Source organism: Echinops telfairi, unplaced genomic scaffold (genome assembly GCF_000313985.2).
Source record: "Echinops telfairi isolate 266 unplaced genomic scaffold, ASM31398v2 ScPeMD7_5;HRSCAF=22, whole genome shotgun sequence".
NCBI lineage: Eukaryota > Metazoa > Chordata > Mammalia > Afrosoricida > Tenrecidae > Echinops > Echinops telfairi.
This window is the reverse complement of record NW_022103901.1, coordinates 30,173,746-30,186,548: the sequence shown is the minus strand read 5'-3', so window position 1 is coordinate 30,186,548 and position 12,803 is coordinate 30,173,746. Positions and strand designations below refer to the sequence as shown.

Genomic DNA, 12,803 nt, shown 5'->3' with positions numbered 1-12,803 from the left:
CTTATAGGAAAGTCATAGAAGATAGGAAAGAGAATTCACTGACTCACTCACTCACTGACAAAATTAAAAAAAAAAAAAAGAAAATGATGCTACGGTTGGGGGGTCACCACAACACGAGGAGCTCTATGAAAAGGTTGTGCCATCAGGAAGGTTGAGAACCGCTGCTCTAGTGGGATGTTCCACTTTAGACCAGGTAGAAAATGTGCTGTGGTCTTCCTCGTAGGGCTGTTAGGTACGTAAGTGCCTTTTGAAGCATGGCAGGAGAAGGTTTTGTTGTTGTTTTTTTAAATTACGGAATCATTTGATTGGAGCAGGGGGAGCTTTGCCAATAGGTAACTGGTGGATTCGGAGGGGGAGGGAGTGCTGCCGAGTGTGTCATCCAAGTCTGAGCAGGTAACCAGAGCTGCCCACAGGGGCCCCTGCAGGGTGCAGAGAGCATCAGGGAGGTGTGGGAACAGCTGGAGCACACTTCTGACATGTGGTTGCCAGTTTATAAACAGTACCCTACAGGAAAGCAAATTGGCCGCCTTGATGTCTTTTAGAAGCTTCTAGATACTAATCAATCTAGGCATCCCTTTCAATCTGCTTCACCTTAGAGTCCCCCCCCCCACACACACACACAAACACACACCACATGTACGTTGCAGGAAAACAAATTTAAATCATCTAAAGGGCCACAGAGTGGCCTCTGATTATCCACACTGTCCCAGAAACAAACATGCGCAAACACCAGGCTGGAGTTCCAGATGAAACGCAAAGACGCTTCTGGATGCGACATGACTGTCCAAAAGGCAGGATGAGAACCAAGAGTCAAAATCATCAGAGTCTCAAAGTCAAATGGAAAACATTTGATAGGCTCTCCTGTGGGGTCTGGGCAGTGTTTTGTTCTAATCCATGTATGTGGGGGCCACTGGGGTTTGTCTGTGACCAGCAGGCAGCCTGATGCTTTGACGTGCTCCCTGCTCTTCCTTGTCCTGTTCTGAGCCGTTGGGATGGTGGCCAATGCCCTCAGAAACCTCTCACTGCCAGCAAGTGGATTCCAACTCAGAGCGACCCTAGAAGACAGAGTGGAACTGTCCCTGTGGGTGTCCCAGACCGAAAATCTCCATGGGAGCAGAAAGCCTCATCTTTTCTCTTTGGAACAGCTGGTGGTTTTGAATTCTTAACCTTTACACTACCAGGACTCCTGACAATTGCCCCATACACTTTTCATTATTTGCCGTGTGCCCACGGAAATGACAGATGATAGACTGAGATTTTTCAGGAATGTTCAAACCAATGATTCAAAAGCATCTTGCAAGGACAAGATAAAACCTCTGTAAAACTCAAAGCGCCATGGTGCAAAAGGAGCCAAGCTGTGATGTGAGAAGGCCCTAGACCTCACAGCCTCTCCCAGGAGGCTGAGGCGGCTGGATCTTGGATGCCTCAGGGGCCACAGCAAACATGGCACCTTCGACAGCCCAGTGCTGCTGCCAGAAAGGCCGTGGAAGGAAATGCCATCCGCTCTGTTAAATCAAAAGCAAAGAGGTTGAATAGGAATGGAAGCACTTGGAAATGGGAAGCTAAGTGCTGGGACAAGCAGCAGGGAGAGCAGGGGCGTGGCTCACAGAATTTAGTAACTAACAAGCAGAGTTCTCATTGGCTGACATTCACAAAGTCCTGAGTGCATTTGTGGAGAAATTCACAAATATTTAAAAATAAGATCCCCCCTCCCCCCCCCGTTGTGTGCGTGTGTGTGTGTGTGTTTTCTGTCTTTGCTCTTTTTTTAAAACAGTTTTACTGGAACATAATTTACATATCATACAATTCAATAGCTCAATTGCTCAATCATAGTAAGGAGAATTGTACAAGCATCGCCACATCAATTTTACAATATTGCCCCCACCACCTCTGTGGTTAAATCGTCTTTAAAATGAGCCGTGCAATCACAATCAGTTCTAATGCTCCTCCCACCCCATCCACCCCCAGCCCACCCCATTTTTTTATGCCTAGAGCCTGGATGGTGTAGTTGTTATGTGTTGGGCTGTGATCTGCATGGTCAGCAGTTCAAAACCACCAGCAACTCCACGAGAGAAAGACTGGCTTTCTACTCCTGGAAACAGTTACCGTCTCGGACACCCACAGGGGTTGAGTCAGCACTGACACGATGGCAGTGGTTTTGGGGTTTGGCGAGACTGATGTATATTGAGACAAGTCTAAGCTTCCTGGAATGTTTACGTTACTTGCACATCCTTGACTGTGTGTTCTGGGAAGTGCAAATGTCCTGTCTGTCTTCCTCTCCCCAAGGTCACTATCTGGCCAGCCTCATACAGTCAAATTAGCTCAAAGGCCTCCAATCTAGGAGCTACTAACAATGGCAGCAGTAATCACAACAAGCCCCGGAGGCTAATGCATTGCCACTGAGTGGATTCCAATTCATGGTGACTCTGACGGAGTTGTTGTCGTGTCAGGTTCTGAGATACAGTGACCCTGTGTACAACACAACCAAACACGACCTGGTCTCCTGCTCCGTCCTCACCACTGTCCCTCTGCTTGAGCCCCTTGTTGCAGCCACGGTGTCCATCCATCTGGTTGAGGGCCTTCCTCGTTCTCACTGACCCTCCACCCAGCCTGATGTCCTTCAGGATTGACCTCTCCTGAAACATGTCTGTCAGGGGAAGCCAGCCTCTAACAACCCAGGTGTCCGTCGGCGCAATTGTACAGAGATAATATATAAAGCTTATAGGAAAGTCATAGAAGATAGGAAAGAGAATAAAATAAAGGAGTCAGACACATTTCATGGTAGCATGCTCACCTCAGCCCCTCTTGGTGGTCCACTGGAGGTGGGAGAAGAGAGAGTGGGAGAGCATCTTCACTGTCTTGGGATATTTATAGGTAGCCATAGGACATGCATATTAAGCAGTTACATAGGTCACAAGGTTGGTGTTAGCTAAAGCTAAAGGTCCCTGCACACACAGGTGAGGAAACCCAATACCTGCGTTGGGGGAAGGTATTGGGGGAGGGGCCTGGGTGGGAGGAAATAACCAAATAATGTCTGCTTCTATAGGGAGATAGAATCAACCATGTGCTCACTTTAAGGCAGCATAACTGTTAGGGGAGAATCTGTGGGAATGATATTTAAAGCAGGATAATATGCTTGGACTTTATCTCTAACTTCCTAAAGTGGTGGCTTCCCCACTATGGAATACTAGTGGCTTTCCAGATTCCCTCTGTTATAAGTTAGGGAATATAGTCCTAGTCATATTTCCCTCAGTGTTAGTTTCCCACAGACGTCCAAGTTCTGGCTGTACTTCTTCCAAGACAGATTTGTTTGTGCTTTTAGCAGCCCACAGTACTTTGAATATTCTTCTCCAGCACCACAATTCAAACGCATTTTTGTCTTCCTCATTCAACTTTGGTTCAACTTGCTTAGGAGGTGATTGAAAATACCATGGCTTGGGTCAGGTGCACCTCAGTCCTCCAAGTCACATCCTGCGTTTCAACACTTTGAAGAGGTCTTGTGCAGCAGATTGGCTCAACACAAGGCATCGCTTGATCTCTTGACTCCTGCTTCCAGGAACATAGATGGTGGATCCAAGCAATATACACATGCACATCAATCAGTGTTGGAAGTACAGTTTAATGAGCATACAGACACATATTGTCAATACTCTTCCATCTTGGCTACAACTGTTGTCACCCTGTGGCTGCAGAGGGGATTAGAACACAGGTCCTACAGCCTACTCCCTACATCATGATCCCATAGGCTCCTTGTGAAGACCATGAGCCACATGTGCTCCGGGCAGTCAGGCAGGGCCTGGGCACACTTCCACCCATGGCTGCCCTCCTCACTCTCTCCAACCTGGCATAGTGGAGGTTCAGTGGGTGGGCTGGGGTCCCCTTAAGGTCTGGAGTGGAAGGGTGATGTGGACTTCCCCAGGAGGGACTTGGGTCTTGCGGCAAGCAGATAGAAAGGGGCTATCCTGGGCAATGGCGGAGTCCTCCTCCAGGAGTGTGTGTCTGGGTGTATGTATGTGTGCTGTGTGTGTGTGTGTGTGCGCTCACATGAGCCCTCTCACGCTCATACTCCAGCTGAGGCCCCGCGTAGGTGGGTTCAGTGACTCTTCCTAGACAGGTGTCTTAGCATAGTCCTCTCCACGACAAGCTCTGTGGGTGACAAGGGAACAGGGTGGGCAGGGTGCACAGTAGGGCGCTTGATGACCCAGGTGGCCCCACAGGCACAGGTGACCAAGCTGGGCGAGGAGATGAGCTTGCGCTTCCTAAAGAGGGAGGCTAAGCTGTGTGGCTTCCTGCAGAAGAGCTTCCTGGCGCTGGAGAAGGTGAGCTGCCGGCTGGGAAGGTAGAGGTGAGGGGGAGCAGGGGAACTACAGGTGGGAGGTGGAGGGCCTAGTGGCTGAGGGGCCTGCAGGTGGGGCCAGAGGTCAATGAGGAAGGATGTGGGAGCAGCCAGCAGTTGGATTGGAGCATGGGCCAGGGTGGGGTGCATGCATGGCTGCGCCCGCTGATGGAGATTGAGAAATGGTTCCCTAGTTGCGGTGTGGGGGCCAGGCCTTGGATGGAGGGACTGCGGGGAGGAGCGGGACGTGACCAGAGGGCGTGGTGATGCGGTGTGGGCGGGGCCTGTTGGGCGGGGCCCGGGGGGGCCCCTCAAGCCGATGGGCTCGCCCTGGGCGCAGAAGATGAAGTCCGCGGAGGGCGCCCGGCTGCAGGCGGAGACCGGCCTGTGGGAGGAGCTGGAGAACCGCTGGCAGAAACTGCAGGAGCAGAACGCCGAGCACGTGCTGGCCCAGCGAGGGCAGCGTGAGGTCCGCGGGCTGGACGTAAGCTTGGGCCCGGGTGGGCGCAGTCGGGGCTGGGCGGGGCTGGGACAAGGGGTCTCAGGGCCTCTTTGCCCAGCAGCAGGAAGAGTCCCACCTTCTAGAACAGTGCCGGGGCTTGGACAGGGTCGTGGCCCAGCTAACCAAGTTCGTCCGACAGAACCAGGTCTCCCTGAACCAGGTCCTGCAAGCTCGGTGGGTGTGCGCAGGGAACCAGGAGGGGGGGTTGGGAATGGGCCAGCCCCCAAAGGGTCAGGCCCTTGGATTCCCCAAAGAGAGCCTCTGGGCTCTCCTAAAAGCCCTGGAGCCAAGGGCACACTCTGCTCCTCCTCTGGACACTGAGGGTGGTCACTCCATGCCTCCAGCTCCAGGGATGTCATAGGGCACTTGGAGAACAACCAGTCCGGAGAGCTGGCCACCTACCTGCAGGAGAACCTCGAGGCCCTGCGGCTGGCCGGAGAGCTGGCTCAACAGGAGACTCATAGCATGCTGGGGCTGGTGAGTGGTCAGGAGCGTGGGGTGTACAGCACATGGGGTCGAGTCCGCTCCCTGCACACAGACGTGCACACACCCTCCACGGGATATCCTTGTCGTCAGCTCAGGGAGAAGAACCAGAGCCTGGAGGTGTCCATGGAGGAGCTGACCAGGCAGGTGAAGGACCTGGGAGCTCACTTGTCAGCCCTGAACTGGAGGCTGGACTTGCAGGAGCAGACACTGAGCCTCCGGCTGTCTGAGGTGAGCCCAGGGCAGACAGTGGAGGGAGGAGTCCCTCCAGAAAGATGGGGGTGGGTGTGGCGCTCAGGATGACCTGACCTGGCCCAGCAAACTCCTGGAGACCCCAGTTGATTGGGCTTCCGGGGAGCCTGATGACCAGGGCAGCATGGGGCAATGGCCCTTTAGAACTTGTCATCTGAGCAGCGGACTGAGATACAATCTATGCACCACACGCCTGCATGTCTGCAGCGGGGTGGAGGGGTGGGGGGGCGTGCAGTGGTTTCTAGCACAGCCCTTGTACACTCAGCTTCAGAGTGTGCCCAGCCCCTTCTCAGGAAGCCCCACACCCCCTTGAGAGGGTATTCACCTCCCCCAGACCACCCCCTCACCCCCACCCCTAGACAGCCACTAATCTACTCTCTGCTACTTATGTGTGTGCCTGCTCTCTCACGATGTCATGCACAAGCGTCCTGGTGACGTAGTGGGTACAAGCTGGGCTGCTCTCTGCAGGCTCAGCAGTTGGAAACCACCAGCTGCTCAGCTCTGGGGAAGGGAGGCAGGGCTCTCTGCTCCCTGTGCTGTTGGGTTTGAGATGTCTCCTAAGCAGACCCATCCAGTGCTTGCCTGTTGTTTCTGAGTTGCCCTCAGGGTGGTGGTAGCATTTTTCTTTACGGCCAAGTCATGTGCCTTTGTCTAGGGAAGGGCCACATTTTGCTAGTCCATTCACGTGTGTGTAGGGAGGATGTGTGCTTAGGTTACATCTACTTTTAACTGTTGTATGTACTTTGGGGGAGACCCTTTGGATTTTTCTCGGGCCTGCCGTGTGGCCTCACTGGGTGTGTGTGTGGTCAGAGCAGCCCGGATGTTCCCGGGGGTCTCGCCTGCTGTCTTCTCTTGCACATGCTTATGGACAGCTACTTGCCCCCCATCTGTGCTCTGCAAATTTGGGGGACACTCTGTGAGTGTGCCAGCTCGGCCACCCTGGGCCAGGTTCAGAGTGTCTACTTGTCTGTGTCCATGCCCAGAGCCAGGTGGGCGCTGGTGGCCACACCTACCTCGGGTGCTCTCTGCCTGGAGTGTGGGCTTCTGGGTCCCACAGACACTACCCCCAGGACCCCCAGGGCCTCCACTGGAGGGGTCCACCACCTACCCACCTGTCCTTCCTCTGGGACTCAGGCCCTCGCGGGGCTTTGCTTGTCCCAGGTGAAGAATGAGTGGGAGGGTCCCGGGAGGAAGCCCTTGGAGGACCTGGCCCGGTGGCAGCAGGAGACAGAGGTGCACCTGAGGGAGGTGCAAGAGAAGGTGGACAGCCTTCCCCAGCAGGTGGGTGGGGATGTGGGGGACGGGCACATCCCCACCCACCCTGCCCCTGTTCCCTGCTGGCCTGTGCCAAGATGACCCACTCTTCCCCCCTCCTCCCTTTCCCATGTCCCCCATTCCCCTTCTCTCCCCCTCCCCCGTGTCTCCCTCCTCTTTCTCCCCTCCCTCCCTTCTTCCCCTCCCTTTCTCAGCACTCTGCCTTCTTCTCTCCAACTCTGCTCCCCACCCTCTCGATTCCATCTTCCCTTTCCCTCCCCCCTCTCCCTTCCACTCCTCCCCATCTCACTCTCCCCTCCCCAGCTGTTTCATGCTGGGGGCTTGGGGGAGCAGGGGTGCAGAGGGGAGGAGGTGTCACCAGCCTGCCTGATGCTGCCTCTGGCCCTGGCCTGCCTGTGCTCAGATAGAAGGGGTCTCAGACAAGTGCTCCCTACACAAGAGTGAGTCAGACCTGAAGATCGCCACGGAGGGCAAAGCCAGGTAAGGGTGGGCAGCAGGGGACACCCTTCCTTCCTCCTTGTCCTGCCCACACACCAGCCACATGCTGTGCTGCTCTTGGGTGGCTCAGAACCAGCAGCTCACCCACAGGACTCTGGTCTAGCAGGAGGCTGGGTTGACACTGCTAGGTTAGTCCCTTCCTGGTCCCAGAGAACTGGGACCCCCCCAGGTGCTCATAGGAGAGAGCTCTGCGCCAGTGTCTCTGCCTCCACAGCCTGGCCATCAGTGGGCCCTGCCCGTCACCCGCCCCCTGCCCCACTGACTCTCCAGAGCTGGGCGGCCAGCCCTCTATGCCCACAGGGAGGTCCAGGTGGAGGCGGTGCGTCACGAGCTGGCAGCCCTGCTGTCTTCTGTACAGCTGCTCAAGGAGGGCCAGCCGGTCCGGAAGATTGCTGAGATCCAGGGCAAGCTAGCCACCGTAGGCCCGGGCCCCGGCCGGTGGGGAGGGCAGTGGAGTCCGGGGTCTTGGGCTGTGAGAAGGAGGGGCCCTGTGGTACTTTCACCCACCCACCTCACCCCACCGATGGGGGCAGAGTCCCCAGGGACTGAGCTTCTGGTCCAGGACAACCAGCCCAGAGGGTGTTGCCTGGCCAGTCAGCTGTCCAGATGGGTGACCCGAGGAGTGTCAGCCTCCAGATTGGGAAGACAGGAGACTCCCACCCCGCCTACCGCCTAGTCCTAGCTAGCTATCAGACCCAGGTCCCCTCTGGCGCTATCTTATCGCGGAGAATGAGGAGGGGTGGGCCTGGCCTCAGTGGGGCTGTTTGGCAGCGCCCCCGCCCCCACGACGGCGGCGCCGTGTCCAGTTTCAGAGCCAGATCATGAAGCTGGAAAGCAGCATGCAGGACAACCAGATCATCCAGAAGCTCAAGTTTAATACGGAGACCAAGCTGGTGAGCCGCCCACCCACCCCGCCCCGCCGGCCCGCCTGCGAGGCTGCACGTCTGGTCTGGTTTGTGGCTGGGCCATGCGGACCCAAAAGCCAAGACCCTGATTTGCAGTCTGACTCCGCATCCCTTGGCCCGGCCCCTCGCCCCACCGCCCCTCACGGTCCCCCGCCCCAGTGACGCCCGTGTCCCGCCAGCGCGTGGAGGAGATCGCCACGCTGCGCGAGAGCGTGATGCGGCTGTGGAGCGAGGAGGGCCCGTGGGCGCTCACTTTGGGCAGCCGCCGGGTCCTCATGTCCCTGGTGCGCCAGCGATTCTTCGTCAAGGACGCGGCGCCCTGCTCGGAGGGCTCCGTGAACCACTGGGGCGTCTACCAGGCCGCCAGGTGGGCAGTGGGGCTGGCCTGGTCTGGCCTGGGCAGGGCGGGCGGGGCTCCAGGGATGGTCCCCGAGCCGCTGTCTGGCAGGTGGCTGCGGTGGAAAGCCGTCCTCCTGAGGCTGGTGGCCCGGCGGAGAGCGAGCGCGGCCCCGAAGTCCCGCGGCGCAGAGCCAGGCACGGACCCCCAGTCGCTGCCCCTACCCCTGCAATAAACCCGCTAGCACTCTAGACCCCAATTGGACCCCTCTGAGCCGCCTCTGCACAGACCCTGTGGGAGGGGAGCCAGTTGGGGAGGGTGACCAAGGTCTCCCAGCAATCCCCGCCTGGCAGGGACTCTGGGTGCCAGTGATGTCTGGCTAGGAGGGAGCGAGTCTCTTGACCCCCAAAAAACGCCCTCACCCAGGTCCTGGCAGAGCTCTAGCCAGATGGCCTCCACCATCAAGGCTGCTCCATCTCCCGGGCGCTGAGGGAGGAGGGGTTTCAGGCGGGAGCGGAGTTTCTGGGCAGTGGGCGGGGCATTGCGGCCCTCCCGGGACAGAGAAGTGGGTTTTGTTGGCTCGAATCTGGGCAGGGCCGTGGAGTTTGCTTGTAACTCAGAGCGCAGCGGCCCTTTTTCCTGTCCCGGAGAGAACAACAACAACCTAGCTGTGTCCCCGTAATGGCCTTGAACCCCCATAGTCCCGGGGTTGGTGGGCAATGACAGGAGCAGCTCAGCCCCCTGGGGCCCCAGCCTCTTGCGGGCTCCTCCCCCGTCCTATGCGCTTGCTCCCAGGGGGCCAGCCTGGAAGCGGAGGCGGCCGCCAGCTGCGGGGAGCCCAACCTCTCCTCCAGGGGTCCCCGGGGGGGCTCGTCCTGGTGGGGGGAGGCATAAGGCAGTCTTGTGTCCCCAGCCCTCTGGCTAGGCCTCGGGCAGCGACGCCTCGTCCAGGACTTGGCCGTCGGTCCCGGGGCCCGGCAGCTCGGGGCCAGCCTCGGCCGTCCAGTTGGCCAGCAGGTCACTGAAGTCCGGGGTGCCGGGATGCAGCAGGCCCAGGGCGTTGGGCGCCGGCTCCTTCCAAAAGGACGCGGGCAGCTGCCTCTGGGTCATGGGCGTGATGTGGCCGTACTTTCGCCGTAACCTCAGGCCGCGGCCCGTGCCAGGCCCCGCACAGCGGCCCAGCCCGTACTCGAACAGCTCGGCCAGCGGGCCCAGCGCCGGACGCTCGGCGGGCTCGGGCCCCGCCCCCTCCAGAGTCGCGCCGCGGGCCTCGCGCACCAGGTCGGCGTAGTAGCGCTCCCGGGCAGACCTGGCGGCTGGGCGACTTTGCCCGCACAGCTCTCGGGGTTCGGGTTCTGGCCGCTGCTCTTGGCGCCCAAAGTATCGCTGTATGTCGCCGCTGATGAGCTCTGAGAAGCGCAGCAGACGCCGCGCGGTCTCCGGGCTGCTCGTACCCTCAGGGGCCGGCCCGGGGGTTGCGCCTGCGCTGGGGAGGCACGGGCTGCAGCCCCCAGGCTCCTCGCTTTCCAGCGCAGCCACTTCCTCTTCCTCCTCCTCCTCCTCTTCCTCCTCCTCCCAGGTCTCTGGGGGCTCGGGCTCTGAGCGCAGGAAGGGCAAGTGGAAAGGGCTGGCCAGCTGGAAGTCCAACAGAGGCTGGGCCACCCTGGTCGCCATCTCCTCCCTGTCCTGGGGCCACCAGGCTCGGAGGGCAGCAGGTGCGGGCTGGAGGCAGATGGATAGGGGGACGGTGAGCAGTGGCACACCCCCTCCCCAGGGAGGCGGGGGCTGGCTAGGAGCTGTGTCCCTAAGGACAGGCCTGTCTCCAAGTCCATGCAGGAAAACATGTCCTTTCCTGCCCCTGGGGACACAGTCCACTTGCAGGAAGAGGACCATAGAGGGCTGGGTGTGGGGGTGGTGTGTGGGGTGTGGTGTGTGTGTGTGTGTGTGTGTGTGTGTGTGTGTGTGTGTGTGTGTGACAGGGTGAGGGGGCTTTGGATGGTGACTTGAAGGGTGAAAAATCGGGGAGTGTTGGGGAACCCCTGTGCCAGTGGGTGGGGAGAGGAGGGGATGGAGATAAGTGGCAGAGACTGTCCTGGGCACTGCCTGAGGGAGGAATCCAGGGGGCTGGGTGCAAGGGTTGGGGGGCTTGCCGAGGGGAGCGGAGCCCCTGGTCCGGGTTGTGATTGCTAGGGTATTGGTGGGTTGGTAGAAGGTGTTTCTCTGACAAGCAGGCCTGTGTTTTCCAGGGCGCTTCTGGCTGCTGATGGCGGGGTGGGGGTGGGGGGTCGGGGTAGGAAGGCTGGAGAGGGGCAGGCAGGCTGGCCCTCCTGAGGTGTCACTCCCTGTCTCCTAGTGCAGGCACTCCAAGGTTTAACTTGTCTTCCTCTGGGTAGAAGAGTGTAAAAGAGGTGCTCCCATTGGTGTCCCCAACCCAGAAGGGGCCCCCAGGAGGGTGGGAGTGGGGGTCCTGGGCAGGGCAGGGCTGGACTGGGTTTGGGGCAGTATCAGGGGAATTCGGAGGGGTGAGGGGAGGTGAGCTATGGGTAGGGTAGTCCTCCACTTGGCCAGCAGTCACTCTGGGCTGACTGAGCCCCAGAAGAAGACCTCTTCCCCAGGGAGGGGTACAACTGTCCCCTCATGGCTATGGAGTTCAGGGACACCAGTAGGAGGGCCGGAGGGAGGAAAGGGATTTGGTGCAAAAAGAGCTAGGCCCCCAGACAGTCAGACATGCTTTCGCTGAAGAAGGGGTATATCTGGACAGACGGCACCAGAAGTTCCGGCTCCCCCCACCAGCAGAAGATCCCCCCTCCTCTGCAAGCTCACAGGGTTGGGGCAGCCCAGGGTCAGGCAGTCCTAATGCTGGACTTTTAGGGGTGACTATTCTCAGTGAGACATGGGTGCCCCAGGCCCCAGCCTTGAGTCAGTCTGCTGTGATGGCCTCTAGGGGGTGAGTGGCCCCTATATACCAGACCCCTCACCCTCAGGCAGAGGGGCACAGCTGTGCGGGGAGGCCAGACCCCTGCACCCCTGGTGGCATGGCAGTCCCAGGAGAGTCCTGGACCCACCCGGCCCACACCCGCCAGACTCTTACCTGGCCCAGGTCCTGAGTGCTCTCTGGGCAGGCTGGCCCCACCTGGGGTCTCGAATTTATAGCTGTGCTGCAGCGGACGGCCGGCGGGCGGGCAAATATTTGGCGGTGGCGGCATTGTAATCGCAGACTGGGCAAACAGAGCCGTTTGCTTTAGCGCCCGGCAACCAGAGCCCCGCAGGGGGGGTGTGCTGGGCTGGGCCTCACCTGGCCGCCGCCTGCCGGGGGACCCTGGAGTGTTTGCCTCCAGCCCAGCTGGCTCCCGCCCTTGGTCCGAGGGCTCTTATCTCCACAGCGATCCTGGCCCGACCAGGCCGTGTCAAATAGGCGGAAAATTAAATTTCATGCTATTTTGACTTCTGGAGTAGCCTTATCCAGAGAGCACCCTCCCTCCCTAGGGGCTGGGAAAATGGGTCCCAATGAGGGCCAGGGCCAGGGTGAGGGGGCTGCCACCACCCTGCCAGGTCACTGTCTTTTCCAATTGCCTCGGAGCCAGGGGGACCTAAGTGTGTCTGGGGGGAACTAGGCGGCACAGGCCTTTCAGTGGCTGCTTTTCTGGGGAGGACATTGTCAGGATTTCTTCTGAGGGTCCAAATGGGATCAGCTGGCTGACTGCATGATCCAGCCAGGCCTATGAACCAGTTCCCGTGGGGCAGCCGTCTGTGTGTGTGTGTGTGTGTGTGTGTGTACAAGCACGAAAAGGGGGTGCCAAGGGCTGGGTGTTCTGGGAAGGACTCTACCAGGCCAGTCTGCCAGGCAACTGTGGGCGCAGATGCCACCCTTTGAGTTATCGGCCAAGTGCATCAACCACCACCGGCAGCAAGAGGACTCCCCTATCCTGTTCCTTGATTCCAAAGGGGCTGGTGTCCAAGCTCTGTGCTCGGGACAGTGGTGGTGACCCCTGACATTAGGGGAACCAAACTCAGAAACCAAACTCTGCCCTCTAGTTGATGCCAACTCATAGCCACCCTACAGGACAGGGTGGAACTGCCCCTGTGGGTTTCCAAAACTGAAATTCTTGATTGGAGTAAAAAGTCTTGCTTTCTACCTTGGAGTGGCTAGTGGTGTTGAACTGCTGACTTTGATGTTAGCAGCCCAGTGGGCAACCAAGACATGACCAGAGACTG

General features: G+C 58.6%; 2 protein-coding genes across 2 annotated transcripts in view; one reads left to right on the top strand and one right to left on the bottom strand.

Annotated features, from left to right (window-relative positions):
• CCDC154 (coiled-coil domain containing 154) overlaps positions 1 to 8,823 on the top strand; it is a 21,631-nt gene extending 12,808 nt beyond the window's left edge. The window contains exons 7-17 of the mRNA XM_004706137.1: positions 4,218 to 4,319; positions 4,677 to 4,805; positions 4,900 to 5,018; positions 5,183 to 5,315; positions 5,415 to 5,552; positions 6,735 to 6,854; positions 7,252 to 7,328; positions 7,647 to 7,764; positions 8,153 to 8,239; positions 8,431 to 8,618; positions 8,700 to 8,823. Of these exons, the coding sequence (XP_004706194.1) occupies positions 4,218 to 4,319; positions 4,677 to 4,805; positions 4,900 to 5,018; positions 5,183 to 5,315; positions 5,415 to 5,552; positions 6,735 to 6,854; positions 7,252 to 7,328; positions 7,647 to 7,764; positions 8,153 to 8,239; positions 8,431 to 8,618; positions 8,700 to 8,823 (1,335 nt within the window). The remainder of the gene's footprint in view (positions 1 to 4,217; positions 4,320 to 4,676; positions 4,806 to 4,899; positions 5,019 to 5,182; positions 5,316 to 5,414; positions 5,553 to 6,734; positions 6,855 to 7,251; positions 7,329 to 7,646; positions 7,765 to 8,152; positions 8,240 to 8,430; positions 8,619 to 8,699) is intronic.
• On the bottom strand, positions 8,423 to 11,785 carry PERCC1 (proline and glutamate rich with coiled coil 1). The gene is made up of 2 exons (XM_045285945.1): positions 11,680 to 11,785; positions 8,423 to 10,310 (listed from the first exon to the last, which is right to left on the bottom strand). Exon 2 carries the CDS (start codon positions 10,260 to 10,262, stop codon positions 9,510 to 9,512), a length of 753 nt encoding a protein of 250 aa, XP_045141880.1. The 5' UTR covers positions 10,263 to 10,310; positions 11,680 to 11,785; the 3' UTR covers positions 8,423 to 9,509.
• Between the last annotated feature and the right edge of the window lie 1,018 nt (positions 11,786 to 12,803).

What these genes read in the sequence shown, in the direction of transcription:
- PERCC1 (XM_045285945.1), bottom strand. Translation starts at nt 10,262, where the DNA reads ATGGCGACCAGGGTGGCCCAGCCTCTGTTGGACTTCCAGCTGGCCAGC.